The 25,042-nt window shown below is 34.0% G+C and overlaps 2 protein-coding genes across 5 annotated transcripts in view; one reads left to right on the top strand and one right to left on the bottom strand.

The window, feature by feature from the left end:
* Positions 1 to 693: 693 nt before the first annotated feature.
* Positions 694 to 11,155, bottom strand: LOC106712579 (REPTOR-binding partner). The gene is made up of 4 exons (XM_014505185.2): positions 10,953 to 11,155; positions 4,213 to 4,351; positions 1,094 to 1,215; positions 694 to 893 (listed from the first exon to the last, which is right to left on the bottom strand). Exons 1-4 carry the CDS (start codon positions 11,001 to 11,003, stop codon positions 786 to 788), a joined length of 420 nt encoding a protein of 139 aa, XP_014360671.1. The 5' UTR covers positions 11,004 to 11,155; the 3' UTR covers positions 694 to 785.
* A 310-nt stretch (positions 11,156 to 11,465) lies between these two features.
* The window catches only part of LOC106707312 (stromal interaction molecule homolog), a 37,509-nt gene continuing 23,932 nt past the window's right edge, over positions 11,466 to 25,042 (top strand). For all 4 annotated transcript variants that reach the window (XM_045683490.1, XM_045683491.1, XM_045683489.1 and 1 more), the window contains exons 1-2: positions 11,466 to 11,802; positions 23,834 to 23,964. In XM_045683490.1, coding sequence (XP_045539446.1) covers positions 11,631 to 11,802; positions 23,834 to 23,964 — 303 coding nt within the window. In that variant the 5' untranslated portion in view covers positions 11,466 to 11,630. The remainder of the gene's footprint in view (positions 11,803 to 23,833; positions 23,965 to 25,042) is intronic.

The raw sequence follows: 25,042 nt of genomic DNA, 5'->3' as shown, positions 1-25,042 counted from the left end.
CCGAAATACTTGAAAAAAAAAACATGTTATACCTCTTATTTTCTTTTAATAACAGAAACAAGATGAACAATATGTTTTCCGGTAGTGGAAACACACGGTCGTAAACAAGCTGTGTCTAAGAAACTATGTTTTTATCACTCCCTTGACGAGTAAGTCATCTTAGATGACTATAATTAAAATACGAATAAAAGAAATTATATTTAAATCGGTTGATGCGATCTAATATTTAAAAAAACAAAAATACGTATCCTAAAGTTCTTATTTTTAACATGTAGATACATAAAACACTTATCTTAGTTCTACGATAACAAAAAAAATCGAAAAGTCACCTCTCAGGTTAAAAACAAAAAAAAAACTTTGGGATAAATTAGGAATTATAAGTTTTAAATGAAATTATTAAACTTGAATTAACAATTTAAAATTTGAATTCATTGGCGGCAAAATCAAAATTACGACAGATAAAAAATATACTTGACTATGTCTACCATATCAAACTACTTAGTAATTATAATAAAAAGAAAAACCAAATTGCAATTGAAAAAAAAAATCAACAATAAAAATGGTAAAAGATTTGAATTTACAGTAAATTTTTGAAAGTAAAACTTCGAACTTAAGAAGTTTAACTTAAATATCAAAACAGATTAAAAACAAACTTAAAAGTTCAAAATAAAGTAAAAAATGAAATCCAACTTTAATCTTCCTCGTGTCGATCCAAGAAATTATTTTTTAACCCTGCTAACATTTCAGATGTTTATTACCGCTCAACCCTTTACCTGCCGCTGCGTCTAGAACTGTTTGGCCTCCTCCTGCTTATCCACGCCCAGCTCTTGGATAACTGCCTCGAGCCCCTCCGGCATACGCCCCTGATCTAGCTCGAGGTTCCATTTGTAGTACTGAAATTGTACAATATTTTATTATTATTTACAATAACTACTATTAAGCAGATGAAGGCTTTAGTGCAATCATAAACATCTCGTCCACCCGACGCAACTACACCTCGTTACCGCCGCGGCGTTCACTCGTCGACGCGGCGACGTATCGTTATCCCGCTTATAGGGGCTTCCAAAGGGGCTGTGCGAAGTAAAACAAATACCTTATCGAGTTCCTTCCTGAGCGCTATGACAGCCCGCTCCCTGTCCGCCACCAGCTCCTCCAGGTATTGGTACCGCAGCTTCTTGCGGGCGCGGCACTCGCGCGCTGATTGTCGGCTGCGCTCTGAAGATTAAATGCGAAAGTTTAAATGGATGGATGTTTGTAACAAAGTATCTTCAGCAACAGCGTAATGGATCTCGGTGACATTTGGCATAGATGTAGAATATAATCTGGAAGAAAACATAGGCTACTAATTAAGTTTTTTTAATCCGCCCGGACGGAGTTGCGGGCAACAGCAAGTATGTTATAATTTCAAATATCTTGACGGCTCACGCGAATCCCTGCGCAGAACACCATTTTAGGAGTGCGGAATATAGGGATACGGGGAAAGCGTACTGCGCAGTGACCTTGAGCGGCAAAAAAGGTTGACCTATAGATAATCTTAATCAGCCTTTGCAAGACATTGCCTTTAACATCTCAAAAAAAACTTTTTTTTAATATTCCTATTTAGAGTCTTAAAGACTTCTTTATTCTCAAATAAAATGTCTTTTTGGAATCTAATCACGAAACCCAGCTCTCCACAAAATGTCAATAATCAAATCGCCTTGCCTTAACTTAACTTCAAAGCAAGTAAAAAGAATAAACATATTGATAACTATCTTTGTGAAAGATCGCATAAAAATAGCACAACTGCTACCATCCCACACCTGGCAACTCACAATACAACAACGCCCCCCCCCTCTCCGCCTATTTCCTCCCACCAAATTTCCCTTCTCTCTTAACCCCACCCACTTCTCTTCCCTTGATGTTCCATCGGTGTCCTTATAGCAAAGTCTTAGCTGAGACGTATCAGAAATTATTTTTTTTACAAAAAAGAGAAAAATGAATTCTCCTTTATATTATATGACCGCTGTAGACAATTAGTGAGAAAGTAAAAAAAAGTTTTATCTCAAAAAAGAAATTTTTCATGATTTGCCTAACTTGTTTTTGAGAAAAGGAAAAAAAGTTAAAGAAAACAAAAGAAAGGATGATAATGGGATTGATTGAACTCAACATCCAAGAGGAAATTAAAGAACCCTCGTATATAAATTAATATATGCTGATATTAAATTTACAATTATGTCTAAGATATAGCCAATCGCAATACAGGATTATATCGCGCAAAAGCCCAGAGATCTATAAATAACTTGACCTATCCTCAATCCTCTGTCCCAGTATCGATCGGAACTATTGCGCCTGCGTGCTAGCTACCTACGCCGTTAACTGCGCAGGTGGGAACAAAGACGTAGTTAGACACACCTTTATATTATTCTGATGAAAATAATTATTTGACATGTATTAAAATATCATTATAATATATAAAAATACATAAATTATAAAATTGTGTAAAAATACAAATAATATTTATTTAACAAAATAAAAAAACTACAACTAATATTAGTGGTTAAAAGAATAAAATTGGTACTGATATTTTAAACAATATATGTTTTTTATACGCATCTAAAAAGTATTTTAAAAACTTACCTGTCCTTTGTTCCGTCCCACCTTGCATGCATTTTGGTCACAAAAATTTAAGGAAATACAAAAAAAACACAAAATCAGCTGAAAATAATAAACTAAAGGAGGAAACTAAATCTATTAAATGTTGATTTTAATCCGGGGCTTGCATTGTTAAATTTGGAGTTGGTTGAATTGGAATCAAAGAAACAACCATCTTGTACGACGAACCAACTAAAACTGATGGGGCATTATGGATTCCGTCAGTTCAAGGTAAAGTCGCGCATGCGTAGTAACTTCAGGGATGTGCGCACTATCCTGTCGATATGTCACAGTTTAATTCTAGAAAACGACGTAATACAAATCGACTAGCTGTATCATAATTGGCCATTATTATGTTGAATTTAGAAAATATGCCAAATAACCACCTATCCTTTCTTTCAATTCAAGAGTCTTCTATTATAACTATAACAAGGGAGTTGCAAAAGTAACAGCCAATTAGGTACTACAAAGGTACAGTCAGCTTCATTTGAGGTGATCCAGTTACATAAAAATTGAACTGTACTTCCAAAAGCCTTATACAAAGCTGGTACAAAGCTAACTCTACCAGTAGTTATCTATTTAAAAAAAGGAGTGGTGCTACTCAACATAAGGTAAGCCTCGCTCGTTTATCATACAAAAAATTACTAATACATAGTGAATATAGTTTAACAAGACGCATCCTATCGATTACAAGCCATCGCACGGCCCTGTATCCTCGCGCATGCTCAATACCCTCGAGGTAATGCATTCTAGAATGTTCCATCATCGAACCGTTGAGATTCGATACAAGGACACCTCATAAAGCATGCGCATTAATCTCACCTGCATACGCAATACGCCCCAATATACATATACACTGTATATGAAGATACAGAGGTACAGAACAAAGATTTTCAAATAATTCAGTTATAGAGTAGACATTTAAAATTATATTCCTTCAAAGGTTTTTAAAGCAAACGCTATTTGAAATGCTGTGTAAACTAAACTTTCCACCTATAGGTCACGAGTCGTGGCCTACGTTATGAGTAATGTTGGCTCGTATATTTGATACAACATAGTACATATTATCTTAAACATCTTTGATAGACTTAGAAGACTTATTTGCAATTATTTTAAACATCCATAATTATTTAACAAAATAAGATATAGGGCAAAATAGATATCATCTTCATAAACACGGTATAAAATATATTTTTATCATTTTGTGGCAAACAATGATTATATGTTTTTGTTTATATTAAATGGTGACATAAAAAGTTTAACTACTAGAGTACCAAACGCCAATATATGCTGAATTTGGTTTCGATTACGATTTAATAATAAAAAAAATTATACATATTTTAAGAAGCTCTAAGAAACGCAACCTTTTAATTTTATTTATGCCGTAGAATATAAAATACATAGAAAAACACAAATGTCAAATACCCATAAATAATAATCTTCTATGTACTACATCTAGAAAATCAAACACAAAGTCTTATTCAATACTTCATAATTTATTGGAATAAAAATCATGAAAGCGGCAATTTTCCATAGGACACTCAAAAGAAGGGGGTAATAACCCTCTAATTATGCACTCACCCAGTTTAGCCTTCATGTCCTGTTTGTCGAGTTGTGCTTTTCTGCCAGGTCTTCGGCCGCGTTTGCCCCCCTCGCGTCGCTCCCCGCCTTCCGCCCCTGACGCCCCTGTCGAACCGTACACCCCGCCGCCGAGGGATTCCTGCCAAACAAAAAGGAACCTTATTTCTCTAGGTTTAAAGGCGAAATATAAAATAGGTCGTGTATCAATAATGCATGTCGGCCTGCAAACTAATGCGCTTGCTTTAGGTCGCCCCAGCCGGGCTGCATTGATTTGAATGTAATCTAGGTCCCCGTTCCAGGAATATGTAAGTATGGAAAATAACTTGCAACACAAGGATTATACCTGGACAAGCGATCTGAGTTTGCTTTTTTGTTTTTTTTACGTCGAAGGAATTGTAGATGGCCAGTAAGAGTACCACGTATTTAGGCCTAGGTTTTAATTTCATAAAATCTTGTATTTTTTTTATATTACAACATCTGAATACTCGAAGGACCATGTCTTTTAACCTTCTCCACCTCTCGTTATTAAATTAATAGAACCATATTAGTTATCTGTCCGAGAGTTATCGATATCTCGACCGACAAATCATTTAGCCGCTGAATGATTCATACGCTCCAACAATTTGGCAGTTGTTATAAACCTTTCTTACCTGCTCGCTATATTTAGATCAATTGGCTAATTGCTTTCGTCATCGTGTCGCTACATGTGGTTATATACATTACATCAAATACTACGCAATTACATATATCCAATGTGAGCTTTGCACGGTTACTAGACATTTTAAGGCTGAAACTAATATTCAATCCTCTAATATTGATAAGTATAACAACAAAACTTTTTCTGTTTTATCAATATGCATTCGCCATCAAGGAGCATCGTTGGCTTAGGGGTTAAGCAGTTAACTTGTAATCTACAGGTCCAGGGTTCGAATCCCGGTATGTACTAATGTGTTTTCGATGTTCGATTTACATTTACGATGTTCCTACGGTGAAGGAAAACATCGTGATGCAACCTCCACATATCTGCGAAGAAATTCAAAGATATGTGTGAAGTCAACCAACCCGCACTGTGCCAGCCTGGTTGACTGTGGTGACACCTGACTTAAGGTAGGCTCCGAGCCTCTTAGTGGAGACGTATAGATGATGATGAAAATAATAGTAGTTTTCGCTACAATAGCCTCAGTGTACTAAAAAGAATTGAACTATAATAAACGTCACAAAATGGCGTCAGATCGTGATGAATGAAAGTAATGACTTATAAGACATTAGCCAGGTCTTACGCAATACCGGTGTAAAGTAGAATCTTTAATCTAGCTCTAAGCAAATGACTCACTTTGGGTCACTGCGTAAACGATGAAAGTAGAAGAATGTTCACTTAAAAATAATGAATACAAACAAAAGCTGTTTACAAAACTTGATTTTGCAAGTTATTCTGTTTATTTGTGTCATGTGACATTGTTTCTTTAACTATTGAGTCAATCATCGCGTCTTGCGCACAATCAATCACTATTTATGCCCCTATAAACTGCACAGCGGACATATCGGCAACAACAAGCCAAGGTTCATTGACATCGGCGCACTATATGGTCGATAATTCAGTTATATTGGTACTGTGGGCTAATGATGTAGGTAGACATAATATTCTGTAGTCAAACATCGCTTCATTATCACCATAGCAACGACTATCTGATGGGGCTGTATACCTAATTTGGGAATGGCGGTCACGCACTGGATGACGAAGACTTCTATATCTAGTGGTCTCTCAATTAGGAGATCTATATCTACCTAAATAGAAGAGAAAGTCGTTGTAATGTAGGTTTACTTTGCCTTTTGACCTAAAGAATTCCCATCTTACTTCATCTTAATTTATTTTGCCTTGCCAACATTTTCTTTTACGGGTTCTTTGTCGTCGAAGACGTTTGCATTACGTCATTTGAATTTCTTGTTCATCTTCTACCTTCCATAAAAACTATTTCTCTAGAAACGTAGGTATCACATCTAAGATCAGTGTGAAAGTCGACCCACCACTGTGTGCATAAATGCCGAATGCGTATAAACAACTGCGTAGGCGATAGCTGTACGTCGTTCTGCATGAGTTGCAACAGATTTTAAGGTCACATTGCCCTCTGTTTTTAAATAAATTAAACACAAACATAAACCTATAGCATTAATGCTATTTTTATACACTCAGCAGAAACTGCATATATTTTATTCAAATTAGTTTTAAAAGAAATAAAAAACATTTGCTATAGTTGTTTCGCTTGAAGCATCTTACGTATGTAAAAAGTATCAACATATCATTGACTTTAGAAAGTACCTACGTATGTATTACGCACTTACGAGCTTACTACGTCGTCCTAGGATTAACAGATTATTAAGATGGCTAAAATGTTATATAAAATGTTTCTACAAACTATGAATATGTACAATATTTTGAAATTACCATAGAGCTGCTGTACTGCCGCTGCAATATTGCATATGTGAAATATGTAAACACAAGCTTCTTGGGTATTATTTCTGACGGTTACAGGTAACGATGTGGGATTTCTTATAGCACCTTTGTAGGAATATCAACATAAATTCCCAATAAGATTGGGAACTCACAGTTAATTATTTCTATCAATAATCCATTACAAACCTGTCAAAATGCATTGCTAGACTAAATGTATTCAGTGATACCATAATTATATAAAAACTTAGATGATAAATAAATACACCGATAAGAAAATATCAATACAAATCGCATACTTGTAATCAAAACAATTGTTAACAACATTCCTCGTATGTAAAAGATATTTATGTATTAGTAACAACAGAAAACACTGCAACAATGTAACTGCGCTATTACAAGACAAAACAAAATACGCAATTGTTTCTCAGTTAGCAACAAATGACCGGTGATACGAACTCACCGAACTGCGCGTCAATGATGCTCATTTTATGCTGCGTAGTAACTGTCATATTATAACCTTAAAATAAAAGTCGACAACAAACTTATTTAGCTCTAAAAACACACTTTTTACTCATACCGGTGTTATCAATTCACTATTACTGGACACATTTAACACATCATTTTCAATAATAAAGTTAATTTTACTTACGATTTGACAGGATTATCACGGTATGTCCGCTTTAGCGACTGCCTCAACACAAACTGACAGACGGCGAGCGCGCGCTCCCGCTCTGTCGCGCTGCAAACGACCGGGCGACTTGGTTTTTTTTTTTAGTAAATAAATAAAACTTTTTCGAGAGTCAATGTCGTAGGGATACAAAAGTATTATTCTTCGCACGACCACACGTATCTTACACTACAAAACCACAGTACGCGGTGCGTGTCGCAAGAACTTATTGTACTCCTCCCCACCTTGCATAAGTGACCTTATCGTTTGGCTGCACTCAGTAACTGAATACAGTTTATAACTGCGGATAGTTTTATTGAATTACTTAGGTACGTCGCAGATGAAAAGCTAATCTTAGTGTTTTGGTAAATGTATGTAATGTAAACCTACCTTTTATTTTATGACATACTAGCTGTCGCCCGCGACTCCTTCCGCGTGCTAATTAATCTAACGTTAATTCAATCGCCATTCCCTTCAATAAAAATAGATGAGTTTAAAAAACTTTGGCTAAAATTAGTTTTTTGCGGTGGTTTTTAATGAGGTCGCAAGCAGTAGTTATGGACATGAAACTAAGAAGACCGGCAACAGTAAATAGCGAGTAGAGCACGTTCGAAACCATGGACAATGCTGGAAAGATTTATAAATAAAATACGTGGTTGGACATCGTCGCGTAGATAATTATTGTATCTAACTGCGCAGGAACTGTCCTAGGTCGGAACTTTACGACGTAAAAGAACACCCAAGGTTATAAATCTCACACAATTCTTTCATAATATAAGATGATAATAAAAACCGACAGAGTGGTAGATACGCTTGTAGTTAGAATGCGGGAAAAATATGGATTACATCTCGTTGTTCAAAACCGGGTCAGTCGTTTACACTAACAGGAGTCACCTCCTCTCTTAATGGAAAGTACAGTCGCCTTCGTTCGCATTATTGCAGTTACAGAACAATTGCCTTACACCTCGCAAAAGACAAACTCCGTCCTATCGTATAAATAAATAATAATTAAAGTCCTGTCTATTGTATAATATTGAATACCGTATCGTTACAATATTTAAGGAATTTTATGTTGAAACGATTTTCGCTATAAGGTGGAACATCGCAAATGTATGCTACTGTACATATTACATACATACTGCCTTAAATCTAATCAAATAAATAATAATAGAACTTACAAATCCTCAAAAGCTGTATTATATGTTAGGAAAAGGATTCAGAATAATGTAATTGCATTGTACGTAATAACTTATTTTTTTTGTATTTTTTTCAAACTACGCCGCAATAACTTGAAATTAAATTAATTCAAGGATTTTCTGTTAAACGTGAGAAATTAAAAAAATTGTATTTAACAAAACTTATTTCAAGCATGTTAATAGCGGCAACCGCGGATCACGACTAGCTTAAAAACAACCCGCCTATTAATGCAATAATCGTTACTGTTTTAGATTTCTCATCAACTAACTGTCGCTCGCGACGAATTAAAAAAAAAACTTAATAAGTAGCCTATGTGTTCTTACAGACTATGTTCTACAAATGTGCCAAGTAACATCAAGATCCGTCTAAACTTTCGCATTTATAATATTAGTTAGATTTAAATGCTTTTTTTTAATACCATAAGGCCTAATTAACTAGTAAACGCGTGAAAGAGTTCATTGAACTTCTTTTCTAATGTAAAACAATGTACCGATAAGAAAAGCAAAGAGCTTCGTGTTTAGTCTAAATCACAAGTTTACACGTAAAGTAAAACAAACCATAACTAAGAGAGCGAAAATCGATTTTCAAATACATTGGTAATCTTTTTTCTTTAAATTGCCTAGATAAGGCAAAGGTGTGCCTGTGAGTAATCCAATACTGCGTAATAAGGAGCGTGAGATAACAAAAGAACCAACGCAAGTCTTCGTAAAGAGCAGTAATTATTAAAAATAATAAAATAAAAAAATCCGAAGATTTTGTTAGATATTTAAGATGTGACCAACGGTTCATTACCTCTAAAGTTAGCGATATATATCTTTTTATCGATTTTCATCTCCACAAGTTTACAAAAAAAAAAAATGTATACCCAACGGTAATGAGTAACATTTTTTCATTTCATATCATTTCTAGCTATCGTCCGTGACTCTATCGGCGCGGAATTAAAAAAAAACACACAGTAAGTAGACTATGTGTTCTTCAAGACTACGCACTATATCTATGCCAAATTTCTTTCATTCGTGTTATAAAATGGATCAAATGAGCAGTTGGACCCTCAATTATAAGTTATACCAACCCGCAAGAATATTCGTAACATTAGAACTGTAGGTATATTAGTGGCCTTATCCTACACTAAACATCTATATATATATATATATAAAAGAAAGTCGTGTTAGTTACACTATTTATAACTCAAGAACGGCTAAATCTATTTGACTGAAAATTGGTGGGCAGGTAGCTTAGAACCAGGAAACGGACATAGGATAATTTTTACCCCTTTTTCTATTTTTTGTTCCGCGCGGACGGAGTCGCGGGTAAAAGCTAGTTATTTATAAAGTTATGGACGAAATAAAATTAAGTGAACTTTGTTAATATGCGCAATTGCCATAATAATTGTATAGCGCCATCTATATCCTATCAATGATAACAAAAATCAACCCATTCCAAGAACAAAAATACATAATCAAAAACACAGCAGATGGCTCTGTCAGCCAATTTTAATTGATGTTACCATAATAATCCTGTCCCCTTAAATAATTCTGACATAATTGAAGCAACAAAAAAGAAATGTTTTGTAATTTAAATTCATATTTACACATCACAATGGTAGTGATTAAAGCACGAAATATTACTAGATAAGCATGCGGAAGAGCTAACATTGTAACTGATATTCCATTGAACATTTTTTACTATTTTTTCGCAATAAAATAAATACTGTGTGAGATATTTAATAAGTAATTGACAACAAAGCAACCGCTGTCCCCTTAATATGAACGGCCTCATGAGTCCACCAGATTATTTGTGTATAAAACATTGTTATTAATGTACTTTATTCTATACCATTTATTTTCTGACGCTAGCTCCAGTAATAAACATTAAAAAAAACTTATAACATTAATTCATGAATGATTGGTTCCTTGACAAATTTTTGCAAACATAAACAACATATTTAGTAGCTGATCATTATTTGTGTTTACAAATGTAACCTGAATTCACATTTGACAAACCTCTTTATCATCAATTCATTCAATTCAATCAAAGTACATACTCATACATAGTAGTAAAGTATATCACCATGTTTACTCAAAGTTGTTGTTCTTTTTAAATTATTGTTCATATTGTGCTTTGGCATTTAAGAATTTTTAAAATTCCATTGAATGTAAAAGACACCAAACTGCCATGATGAAAGTCTTCATCTTGTTGTGCAATACAAACGAAGTGCGAATATTCCGATCAATGAGGAAATTGTGTTACGATTTTTATTAATAGACAAGGAAGTGTTTTCGATATCTTTTTTCTTCGCTTGATAAGATTAAACTGTAAAGGACTTGTTAAAGGACATGTTATTTAGTTTAAAGCCCATCGTGGATATTAAACACAATTGTAATCACCAATTTATAATCAAACGACAAAGAAGATGATACGTACGTTTTGAGATTCTTCTTCCACAACTGCCATAGTCTCGAAATCGATGTTCATTTTGTGCTTATTACCCGCCACTTCAAAGCCTTAATAAACTGACTCACTTCAATAAGAATTTAGTAACAAAACAGTAAACTTATATTAAAGTGAACTCTTTACCAAAGTATTGTTTACAAACTAGCAAGGTCATTTGACATATTTTGGTAACATACCATAGTAATAGCTTTTCGTCATGAGACGTCACAAAACTATCGATTAATTTTCAACCAACCAATGCTAAAACATTGCAACACTTTTCCAGTTATGAATCGAAGTTTTGTTTTAATTTTATATTTATCTCAGTCTTTTTTGGTTAAATAAATTATTTTAGACATCACAATTTTATTTTTGATTTCTCTCTTCTATAACTGAAAAACGGAAAACACAATTGCAATATAATCTATGCTTTTCAATGTTGCAATGCTAAATGAAAAGGTCCCACGTCAAATTATTTCAGTTTTTTTTCTTTTACAAACGTCTAATGTCTGCAGTCTTACGTTTTTTTTCGTGTATTATGTGGCCCTAGAAACTGAAAAATCCTATACAAAGTGCAGAAAAGTAGAATAGAATGTCCATAGAGTGCAGTGTAGGACGAGTGCTTCAAAATTATTTTGTGTAATTGTTTTATTAGTGAAACAGATCAAGATGCGTATCGGTTTTGTGTTATATTGGTGCGTACTTGCATTTCATCTGTGTAAAGGTGATGATACGGAGAAGACAGAATCTAGAGAAAATGGTCGAAGAACACAATGGGGTCCCGGTAGCCGCAGCAACTCTTTTGTAAGCGATCCAGCGGTTTCGACATCCAACGAACTGAGTAAGTTCAATAACAACTGTGCTATTCCAGAACCGACACCTGTTTATGTCCTTCAATCATCTGTTGTTACATGTTTTTCTAGACTAGAACAATTGCTTATTTTATAATTATATGACATTTATTATTTTTTCTCTATGTGGGCTAAGGTTATGTGTGTGACCTTTAAAACATCTGTTCTCCTTAATTGGATGCAAGGAGTCCGTATCGGTGCATAGGCATAATATATAGTTGTATTTTTAAAAACAATTCATAACAGTTATTAAAACCAAAGATGATTATTGTATTACTTTAAAGTAAGTTTTGATTCACCCTTTCTTTCAGTAATAATTTCTCTACAGTGTGGCGGTTTTAGTTAGAAATAAAAAAAATACGTAGTTCAATGATGCATACAAATATTTTTTTTTGTTTTATGGCCCTTTACACTAAAGTTATTTTTTTTTTCAAATTAATCTTAAGTGGAACAGTTGTTAAGGATAAATATTGTCTAAAGTTTTTTCGTAAAGTTTGAAATGGACATACATATTAAAACTATGCTTATTGTAATAGTAATCTCACAAGTTTATTTCTGTGAGTTACTAGAGTCATAATAATGGTAAAAATATTTTGCAATTTCTTTCATTAAAAAAATAAATAAAACAGATACCATTACGATTTTGTACTGGTAGCAATGGACACCAATGGTTATATTTAGCTATCAGCATTACTTATCAATTGCTGTGGCCGTTGCCACAAAAAAACACAAGTTCCACATTTCAAGCTGTATCAATTACTAATAGAAAAAATTATAGATTTGATTTTTGTGTGTTCCATATAAATTTTAAAAGTATTACATTGATGGCACAAAGCTTATACATTAAGAACAATTCTTCAAAATAATAGTATATTCTACAAAATTGTGAACTATTCTCTATATATGTGGATATATACTCATAAAACACACAATTAACAAATAGTCATAAGTTGTATTAATTTATTCTTTACTAGCTTTTACTCGCGACTCCGTCCGCGCGGAATAAAAAAAGTGCACACAAAATAGAAAAGTTCCTATGTCCGTATCCTAGTTCTATGCTACCTCCCCATCAATTTTCAGCTAAATCAGTTTGACCTATCTTGAGTCATAAATAGTGTAACTAACACGACTTTTTTTTATATATATAGATTTAATCACATCACACAAGAAAATCTTTCAAATAGATATGATAGATATCTATTTATGCTTTGTGATTTCACTTGCCACACTATTTTTTGTTTTTACCCTTTTTCACTACCCCAACTGCGATTTCTATGAACAATGCACCTTTATAATATTTATCCTGGCGCAGCTATGATTTGATACAAATAGCAGTTGCAAATGCTAAAAGTCACACAGCTAGTCACTCTATTGGAATTGGGTCTTAAAAACCACAGGTGATTAAATAACATACAGATTGGACTCATGTAAAATTGATTTGTTCAGATTGTCTATTTCAGGGATGATGAACCTTTATGTATCAATATGCCCTTTCTCTTAGGAAATATTTAATTAAATTGTTTATTTAAATTTAATATGTTATTTAGACTTTGTGATTATTGGGAACATTTCATACCACAGAGAGAACTCTCGTACGCTCCTCACATACCTTTTTTTATTACATAATGAATTTTGTAATCAAGAACATGCCCTAAATATTGTTTTGCATGCCATTAACTCGCCATCCCTGGTCTATTTAATGTCTTATTACTATAAAATATGTTGGAACGAAACGAAGGTTTCAATTTTGGTTTTAAATAAATTTTGCCCTAATGCCCTGGTTACTATTGAATAATAATAATCATAGAAAATATAAGTAGTTTAACATCTAAGTTCACCATAATTCTGATAATTTTACAAATGGTATTATATGATGTACGACATATACATTGTGTATTGAGACCTTGGTTGACGAAATACATAGTATTTCATCCGAAATAAGTATACATCGAATAGTTTAGTATGAAGATGAGAAGTTACGTCACAATTAGACAAGTGTGGCAGACGTTTTATGAGTCAGCGGCGACACTACTCGCTGTCAATGACAGGCGAACCGGGATCGCTTCCCTTATCGACTATTTTAGTACGCAAGGTGTGAGGCGATCACATGTGCCGGGAACTCTTGATTGTTGTGCAATTACTTTATTGATATCTAGCTGTTACCCGCGATTTTAACGCGTAAAACTTAGTAGCTGATTTATCTCTGTTCCAGTAGCAAAAATTTGATCAGGATTCGCGTATATTTTGGACTTACTTTACCATGGTTTGGCGTGTCACGAACTAATATAGCTTGTATCGGTTAACTTATTTAATCGGTGATCTCTCTGACATATCTTTGCCTGTGACTGTTATGTATTTTAAATGTTTAATGTTACATGCACTAACTTCTTTGTAAATACAACTTGCACAACTAACAGTGATGTACAAATTCGAAAGATAAATAAATGCGTTTTTATATCAGGAACAGTTGGACTCATATATCTATTGAATTTCAATTATGTTTTAAGTTGTAACCAATGAAGTGTGACGTTTTTTGAAAATATGTGAGCCTTTACTCTCGTCCAATTTTTCTCCGCCAAAGAGTTGTTGCGTTTCTAATGACCGACTAGAATATCGTTTGTGTATAAATCTTGGCCCCATCGTTATGTGTGTTTATTTTTTTTTCGCATATTATCGTTGATGACGGCTGGCGCTTGTAATGTTAAAGCTGTTTCAAATGTTCTATGCGAAAAACACATTTTATATGAATTTGTTTATGTTCATTGAATGTGTTCCAGTCTATTTTAGACAGTAATTCATCAGAATCGACGAATTGTGTAGGATATAAAATTCACATACAATCTAACATTTCGTATTAATCGAAACGTGCGTATTCTCAGTACAGTAGACTCTAGTAAATTATAAAATTTCCAGAAAAATAACCTCGGTTTTTTATTTTTTTATATCATAAGGTAGTTAACGAGCGAGTGACCACCTGAATTCGCCGAACTAGCTAAGCGACCGCTGCCCATAGAGATCCGCAATTTTAGTTGCGTTACGTACCTCGGATTCACAGAATGATAATATTACTCCTTATGCTTTCCCTCCGTCAAATTCACTTCCCCTTCCCAACCTCTTCTTACAAAAAATGGTGGGAAAGGAAAGATGATTAAAATTAGGCCTCCACTTCACAACGAAAACCATATAATATTCCATGGCATCTAAAATTTAACTCCGAAACTACTGAACCGATTTGATTTTAAAATTCATTCAGTGTTGGGAAACTACACTATTCCCGTGTGACATGAGTATAATTATTACTTGATTTTTTTATTCCACGCTGTCAAAGTCGCGGCCAACCCCTATTTTGGATATCTTTATATTTACGCCATAGTTTGAGCTGTACCAAAAATTGTTTAGATACGATTGCTGGAAGCCAATATGTTATTAGATCCTGGTCTAAACCTTTTAAGATGAATCATCTGGCTTATGTTCTCAAGGATATCGCCTCACAGATGTTGCAGTCGAAGGTTCTCGAACGATTTTCAAGCAACCAGTATTGTCGGGCGCTAAGTACCTAGGTCATTGCTTTCTGAGTAGGCCACAGCACACGCTTTGTTCAGTGTCGGTTCAACGTTTTTTTTATACTTACAGGATTTAATAATGTCAAATGCATGCGATAAGATAAGAATGCTACATTAAATGTCTGTTAATTCCGATCACAATATTATTATTATTTTTTTAACACTTTCATCTGATTAGTGTGCATGCCAGAGGCTCAATGTAAGTCCCTTACCCTTCCCATACTTGGCTTGTAAGGAAGGGATGAGATGGGGAGGAGAATTTCGCAGACGAGGAGACCCATCGGAAGGGGAAATATCTTATTCCCTCTTCTGTCGATTAAGGCGAGCAACGGTCACTTCGCTAATTTGTCGAATTAAGTGGCCGCTTGATCCGAAGATTAAAAGTCCATGGAGTTTTATTACTTATCATTCTATTTTTTGCAAGAAGGCTTATTACGAAGAAACATCATTTTTTTAACGGGTACAAATTTAGTCTGGGAGTTATACTGCGCATTCTGTGATTGTATGGTAAATTTATTAGATTCGTTGGTAAATTTTATTAAAGCCTCGCTGTTCAAAGTTACTTTGTGATAAAAAGTTCCTTCTAAGACCACAATAATCTATAGATTAAATAAAAAGTTTTACACCTGTTACCGAGCCCTTGTCACATTTTAACGGAAAAATCGACAAGTACACTTTCTGCCAAATAAGGAAGGCGGTCACACAGTAGACTGCATGTAAACTCGCCTTGGCAAGTGTGCTCGATGAGGGTCGATTGTTCACAATTCTATATATGTTTCGGTGTCGTTATTAATTGTACTATTATTATATTTTATGCGAACAGGTGGTCGAAACTCATATTGTCAAAATAGGTCTTAAGCGCAGTCTATCCGTGGGTTTCCACTGCAAAAATATAACAAAACATTCAATTAAAGAGAAGAACGAGGAATTTGTAGGCTCTATTTGGTGTGTTAAAGTAAATTTACTTAACCTCGCAACTATATAGAAACGAGTATTTTTTGTGTAAAATGTAACCTATCAGTTATCATTTAGGTTACTAGGTTACAGTTTCCGATGTGCTGAACTGAATTGTTCTGTTGGTAACAGCAATTATAATTTCTAATGTGATAGTATAATACGTTAAATCCTTATTGACACTGGCGCTTTTTTTAACGTCGCGTTATAAAATAAGTTTTGGGGGCTTTCGAACGACGCGACGAACCATTTAAAGTAACGCTGCGTTTTAAAATGCGCGATAAAAAAGCGTGCGTACGTATGAGGATTAAGTAGAGTCAAGGACATTATATATGTGTATGTCAGTAAGTCTGTTTGTAAATGTGTACGAGCTGGCATATGTTGTAAGATCACGGATGTTTACATTAAAAAATTCAATGAAGACATTTCAAGATCTTATTTGTAAAAAATTGTTAAGGCTACTTGTCAGATATATTTCTCTTATATTATACTTAAACATGTGATGTTAGTTTTTAGAGAGATGTAATATGTTTTATGTGAATGCGAACAGACGGCTAAAGTCTAGTGTACACTTCAATTTAGATTTTGAACTTTGTTTTCCTTACCGTAAATATGTTCCTAACACTAACTGTAGGTAAATCTTGAACAATGCTTGCTAACGGTCTATTGTTGAGATCATTGTTATTTTGCGAGTGCTACAATTGTGTATAGAAACATGTTTCTATCCTTTTATGTATTCTATAACTTTTTAAACATTTTTAACAAGTCAATTCCTTACAAGTTGAATATAATATATTTTGTTAAACAAAATTTATGATACAAGAAAAAAAAATCTCAGGTGCTACAATAACATGTACAATATGTGCTGCTTCATTAACTTCGTCAAACGAGTAATTTTGGATTTGAACTGAGTTTTAAGTATTTATTGTAAAATGGATACTTGATACTATTTATCAATGCTTGCTATAGCTATCTACGATGATATTATCTTGTTCGTTTGACCACGATAACATAATTACAGAGAAAACGTTTGTTTGAAAAATCCTAAACCGAAATGTTCTAGATGATTCGTTCTATCTTATATTTCTCATTGTGTTTGTGAAATGGTTTTTACTACAAAAAGGGTTTTTACGGTTGAAAACTTTGAAGATTTACGTTTAATGCTTCATTTTTATATTCATCTTCACACTATACTTATAAATATTACTGGCAACAATGAAATTTAGTAATTAGTATAGATATAAAATTTAAGAAAAGTCTATTTTACTAAATGTTATAGTTTTACTGAAATTTCAGTGAAGGTTTTTTTAAAGAAAAATCTGTAAATGGTAATACAAAAAAGAATAAATTTGAATAATTATTTTTGTTTTTGTGAGCTCAATTATATTGTTTTAGAGTTTAAAGTAACGGACAAGTAGCTACATCGCGCAAGTGGCTCACAAATCGCGGGTAAAACCGCGAGGCATTGTTAGTCGCAATATTGAACTTTACGTTTATTCGTATCTCTGATGTGGTTAGGTGAGTTAGGTAGTTTATGTATTTAGTTTATTAATTCAATGATAATAGTTTATCAGAAAAAACACACACACACACACACAAGAGAACTAGTTTTTCTTATGGGGATAGAGCAAAATTTTTAAATTTTAATTTTATTTCGCAATCGAATTTAATATCAAATGAATCGGTACAGCCATATTTACTGCTTTACTATGAACTTGTTTCTTAAAGTTTGTTATCAAATATATTCACTGTATAACAAAGTCCACGCAAGTCCATTATATCGTTGGAGACGCACGCTAAATAGGGCTGCCAAATTACAATAACAGTAGAAGCCCGAAGTCGCGCCAAAAATCCGACGATCAGTGACCACTTCTTAACTCTTGAATCCTTGACGACGAAAAAACAAGTATCTACCCTGTAAAACTAAAAACACAAATCTAGTGACTCAAACCATTCCGACTCGAAGATATCGATTTCATGCACCGTGCAAACAAAGGACAATTCGTGTCAAATTCAAAGATGTGACAGCCCTAACGTCAACAAACGTCTTGCATCACACCACAGTAATTGATCCCAATGAGGGGAAGTTAAATGCCGTTCCCGAGTTCTTTGTACGTTCATTGTTGATGTTGTGTTGATTTATTATACTTGGATTTTTTCCTGTGATCTCATTCCTTAATTGTACTCATACAAACAGAATGGTTGGTTTAGAAAAGTTTGGATGATTGTTAATATTTTGCACAATTAAGAAGATTTTTTTTATATCATAAGGTGGCAAACGTGCAAACGGCCACCTGGATTCGCCGCAATAGCGAGGCGACCGTTGCCCATAGACAGATGCGTTGCCTACCTTTAATCAACGGAGAAGGGGACGCACAGAAAGAGGATATTTCTCCTTCCTATGCGTCTCCTCTTCCGCCAAATCCCAATCCACTTCACATCCTTTCCTAATAAGAAAAGGGTGGGAAGGGAAAGAGAACTAAAATTAGGCCTCCGGTACCACACTCATCAGACGAAACGCGGAATTGCTTCCACTTCACGCCAGTCTTCTGTGTGGTCGTGGTATTGCAGCGGTCGACCCGGCCAATTCGTGCACCCAACAAATATTGTTGTTGCGGGATCTACCACTGTTAATTTAGGCTTTAGCTTATATCGCTTTAAAGGTCACATTCATACTACAGATTTCGTTAATATTTTGAATGTTATGATCCTGAAAGATAAAGCAGTATTTATTAAAAAAACATTAACAAATTGCTGTATCTCTATGACACTACCATTTTATTAGGAATCATATGACACCAAGAAAGAAACCTCACTCTTAAAAATTGGTCAATGTCACTGTGGTAAGGGCATAGATATCTTCCAATTCATAATCACGAAAAACAACCTTCATTCAATTTGGTCATAACCATTGTAGACCTTGTGACATGAAACGTTTTATTAAAAATACGAATGTTTCTTAAGGAAAATGCATAACGTTTACTTTTCATTTCAGCGTAGTTTGTAAGTTCATAATAATTTCTATAGGATGGCGTAATGCAAGCACGTGATTCCGATTCACTTGACATTGTTTCATTACCAAGTACACTGGGGAACCGACGATAGCTCATTAATATACAACTACAACTAATGCTGATGAAATTTAATCATTATTGTGATTGGATTAGAGTCTAATTTGTATATAATCACTACTTTGGCACATGGTAACAGGATGAATTGTGTATCTTTAGAAATGCTTTTATATACGGCAACGTTGGATTGTATGTTTATTTTTAAGTTTATTTTTTTTAATTTAGTTTCTGAGTCTAGTCACGTGTCGATCGGAATTCTCATTCGGGATCACGTTTTAATTACCAACTAACAAATGTAGTTATTTTTAATTTGAAATAGATGATCGAGGGCTAATTTCTAATTTCACCACTCACCATATGAATAAAATTTAAAATTGTTAAATAATCTACATTATTTTTTTTAAACGAAATTTTTATTGATTACTAGGTGTCGCCCGCGACTCCGTCCGCGCTCAGTTAAAAAAAATAAATAAATAAATAAATGAAAAATAGATGTTGGCCAATTCTCAGACCTACTGAATATGCTCACAAAATTTCATGAGAATCGGTCAAGCCGTTTCGGAGGAGTACGGGAACGAAAACTGTGACACGAGAATTTTATATATTACTCGTACATTATAAGGTCTAATTCATAAAATATTTCTCAAGGATATTTTGAGTCCATGTTCAATTGTTTTAAAATCTATATTTAAAAGAAAGTCGTGTTAGTTACACTATTTATAACTCAAGATCGGTCGAACCCATTTGACTGAAAATTGGTGGGCTGAGCTTAGAACCAGGAAACGGACATAGGATAATTTTTACCCCGTTTTCAATTTTTATTCCGCGCGGACGGAGTCGCGGGTAAAAGCTAGTTGATGATAAAACTTCAAAACAATTGAAACTGCAATGTAATATTTTCCAATACGTGATTTTTATGTATTAAAAGAAAATAGATATAGGGTCATAAATACTTCGTTGTAATTTCATGTATTTAACATAACAAATAAGTAGATGTTATCAAGTAGTTCCGGATGGTATCTAATCTTATTGTTTTAAATTGCCTAACTTTCTTTTGTTTTCTAGATAATAGGTATAACGAAAATAATATATCAGTCTTCGCTTTTATTGTTAACAAAAGTTCTATATTTAGGAAGTAATATTTCTTTGCAATCATTGTAAAGCGAGACAGTGATAAATTTGAGTGTATTAAATACCAGTGTACAAAATACAGAACAAAGACAGAAGTATATTTTTGTAGTTTGAATTCTAGTCTAGTCTTCAACTATTATAAAATAGTACCTGTAGTATTTTTAATTTAAATTCACATCTAAGGCCTTTATTTATTTTTTTACTATGTATTCGAGAATTAAAATGTACAATTAATGCTTGTAAGAGCGTGTGTGTGTGTGTGTGTGTGCTTGTGTGTGTAATTCAATTGATTCATAATTAACATATTCGTCTTCATCAGCAGCTAACTCTACGTACCCACTGAAGGTACCCTAATTTAGTGGTGACTAGGCCATAGTCAACCAAGCTGGCTCAATGCGCGTCGGTTGACTTCACACATATCTTTGAATTTCTTCTTAGATATGTGCAGGTTTCATTAACCGTAAAAATGTCGGATGAATGTATTTTTATATATGTAAATGGAAAATAAAAAAACACATTGGTACAGGGTAAGAATTATATGTAAAATAAAGTAATACATTGGTACAGGGTAAGAATTATATGTAAAATAAAGTAATACATTGGTACAGGGTAAGATTCGAACCCAGGACATGCAGATGTCAAATGCTTAACCCCTCGGTGACTGATACCCTAAAATTAACATATTACTATAGGGTAATGGCATTACCCTTAACCTCAACGACGTTCTTTTTTTGAGATTATTATCACAAATTAGCTTAGGTTAGCCGACCACATAAAACGAAGGTAGAATGAAACATTAACTGCTGACCGATGTGCTTCTATCCTTTTTAAGTATGATAGCTCCCATTTGCATACATCCAACCTCTCGATAAGTCGACCGGCGATTTCATTATCAACGCTAGTATTGTTAGATTAAGTAGGTACTATACATGCTAACATACAACACCCATTATACTATATTCACACGAGGGCAGAAGAGTTGTGTAGAGTAGTATACAGCGCAGTACTCCTATTGATTGAACGTAGACTTACTCTCAATGGTACTTACTGTTCTATCTCGCCGTGAGTGCAATAGTATTACCCTGAAATTTCACTGCCGTGATATCTGTTTTGACGAGAATATTGAAAGGCATGACAAAATCTTACTAGTATTATAAATGCCAAAGTTTAAAGGAACACATAGGCTACTTATTAAGGTTTATTAAGAAACAATAGTAGCACTGTTGTGTTCTACTGGTCTGCCTTACAGTGCCCTAGTGTAAAACTTGTATTAATGACGGTCGTCACATCGATGTGTCACATTTTAATGTATCATACAACCGGTGTAGTGACCTACAATATGACATTAGACCTTTATCTGTACGGCCTACGACTTGATTTATAAATTCGTTCAGCGTTCTTTTATATTGCAAATCGAAGGTACCAGAAACGAACGCTTGTTTCGCTAACTTCCTTTACGCTATGCAAAACATTTTCCTCTCAATCAAAGATTAGTGACAGACAGGATTCTTCTTAATTCATTTGATGGTTTTTTTTACTTAGGACACACAAAATACGTTTCACGTTTCTATGAGAGTAAATGGTTTAACATGTTATGGGAAATGTAGACTAACTCGTAGAATTTAAATCACATGTCCCGTCTGTTTATGATTTATCTATGACCTCTAAACGTACAGCGGATAAGCAAGCACGACCTCCGTTTAGAATCATTTATGCGCATATATTTTTATCACAGTCCACGTATGGTATTTGAGTTTAAATTATACCATTCGTATTCAAAAAACATTATTTTTAAGGTAGTTAATGTGATCATGAGTTTCTTCTATAGCAGTTAGTACTAGTAATATATTTTTTTATAAAATCAAACTAATAATAATTTTAACGATTAAAACGCGAGGTAACCGATAACATATCTCATCTTACCTACTGAACCCAATTATTTTAATTGGAAACAATTTTTTTTTTATTTAGGTCGATGAATGGATGGATGTTTATTTGATGGTATCTCCGGAACGGCTCAATGGATCTTGATGAAATTTGACACAGATGTAGAACATAGCCTGGAAGAACACATAGGCTTTAATTTATTTTATTTTTTTAATTCCACGCTTACGGAGTCGCGGGTTACAATTAGTAAGTTTTAAATATGAGACAATACCGATATATTCTGAGTTTCCGTAAATTTCTCAAATCAAAATATTAATTGCCTAATCATTTCTAATAATAGTTTATTATCGATTTACGACCTGATCACTAGGCCATTAAAAACAGCAATATTGCTTATTTTGAACTACTTGTCTAACTATAGTCCACTTGTCTAACAAAACAATGTTAGCGTAACTTCTAGAATTTGTCAAACTAATCAGTCATTTTGCTAAATGATAATTAATTGATTTATGTATTGACCCACTTATCTATTGTGTTTTTATTCTAATTGATTAAGATGAAATGGCAATATTGAGCTCTTTATTTGATGGACCCTGATAACAATACACTTATGTCTGCGTATGTACAATGCCCTCTTTACCCCTTAAATACATAGAAATTAATTGTTTTTTAATGTAAAGCAACTATTAGCGCGATATGGTAGTAAAATTTTCATCATCAACTATATATATATACACATTTTTAACTAAAACTTGAAATTTCCAAAATAACTAATAAATAAAAAACTTGAGAGGTGTCAAGGGACACCCGCATGGAACGAAGTTCCTATGAATTTTCGTTATATATTGTCACGTCGTTGCCATGGTTACTATAGCAAAAAGTGTCGTGACAACTTTTCGTAAGAAATTTTTCCGTCTAGCCCCCCTTTCACAACGCGCGATAAGGAACTTCGTTCCAATAAATAAATTAACTGATACATATTACTTTCTGTTAAAATAGTTTGCGTTTTACAGCTTATTTGGTGATTGTAAACACCAACGACTACTTTATTTGACAAAAAATTTCCAAGTAGTTAAAAGACTTAATTGGATTTTGTGAAACACGCCGTAAAAGTACAAAATAACTGAACAAGTGAATTATCGTAATGGCCGCATGTGCAGTATTGGACCGTCTTTTGTTTATTAACTTTCCATCGAACTGAGATATTCGTTGTTTTTCATACACCATTTGTTTTAGTTTCACATCTGTCAGACGTCCTAAACTGTGAGTTTCGATCGCCTTGATGCTGTCAATGTTTTGCTCAAAGACAATGTCAGGGATGACAATATGTATCACGGCAGTCGAAAAAGGTAAACCCTTACTGGGTTTACCTTTTTTTGAACGAATTCTAATGGCGTCATAATGTTGTTTTCCAGTACTAATGGAGGCTTGCAACAATGAGCCGGCATGTCTACAAGACCGCGCCGGTCTTGAGGCCATCACTCAGCTGCATCGACAGCTTGACGACGACGCCAATGGGAACGTTGACCTCAGCGAGAGCGATGATGTGAGTATATATTGGATGTTCTAGTAGTGCTATGAGTTGTACTAGATATTTCCCATCCTTTTCTTAGGAAGGGATGACAAGGTGAAAGGATTTGACAGTCATAGCTAGGAAATATACCGTTTGATACCGGGCTGACATGATATATTGGGATTTCATTTTTTAATAATAGTAAAGTGAATTTTGCAAGTCATGAGCATTGAACGGTTCGTGTGGTTTTTTTTGTAAACATACATTATGACGCAACGACGCACATATTTGGCGTAGTGTTTCATACAAGTTCACATCTGCAGCTGCGTTTCGATTCATTCTATTGGAATAATTATTATTAATATGCAACATCTCATTGCATAATTATGTCGGCGATAACGCTTGGCCTTATTTCAACTATTTCCTTCAGGCGTAACAATATTATATATAGGCAAAATCATTTACAATTGTTGACACGGCACATCTGACCTTGGTATGGGTAGTGTATAAGTTTCATAAACAGAATAAGAATAATTTAAATTCGTCAGTTAAAGATTTAAACTACAGACTAAATAATATGCTATTAAGAGTCAATGACCAACGACTCAAGGCTAGTCTTAGACAAATTTCTCGAACAAAAATTAAATTTACCTAGCACATGATTGCCGCATATATTTGAAGTTTAAAAAATCTGATTTGAGACAGCAATTTTTTTTAAACAATTAACTGTTGAGTAATCACGGTCTTGTTTTTCTTAGCAAAGCGCTAAAGAACTCCTCAAAATTATAATGTAAAACTAAAAAATTGTTTTCTTTATATTATTACCACACCTATTTTGAAGGCCTGAGGTCTGATTTCAGTCTTCTTTTCCTTTCCACACTTTTCTTATAATAAAAGGATGATACGCAGAAGTGGATATGATGGAGGAGAGGACTCATAAAAAGGGGAAATATTCTCTTTTGTGCGTCTCCTTCTCCGTCGATTAAAGGTAGGCAACGCATCTGCAATTGCGGATATCTATGGGCAGCGGTCGCTTCGCCATTTCGGCGAATTGAGGTGGCCGCTTACTCGTTTGCCATCTTTAAAAAAGTGGAACAGTTTACGATAGTAC

The sequence above is a fragment of the Papilio machaon genome, chromosome 22 (assembly GCF_912999745.1).
Source record: "Papilio machaon chromosome 22, ilPapMach1.1, whole genome shotgun sequence".
Taxonomy (NCBI): domain Eukaryota; kingdom Metazoa; phylum Arthropoda; class Insecta; order Lepidoptera; family Papilionidae; genus Papilio; species Papilio machaon.
Note: the sequence above shows the minus strand (reverse complement) of the source record. Positions and strands in the feature narration are given on the sequence as shown.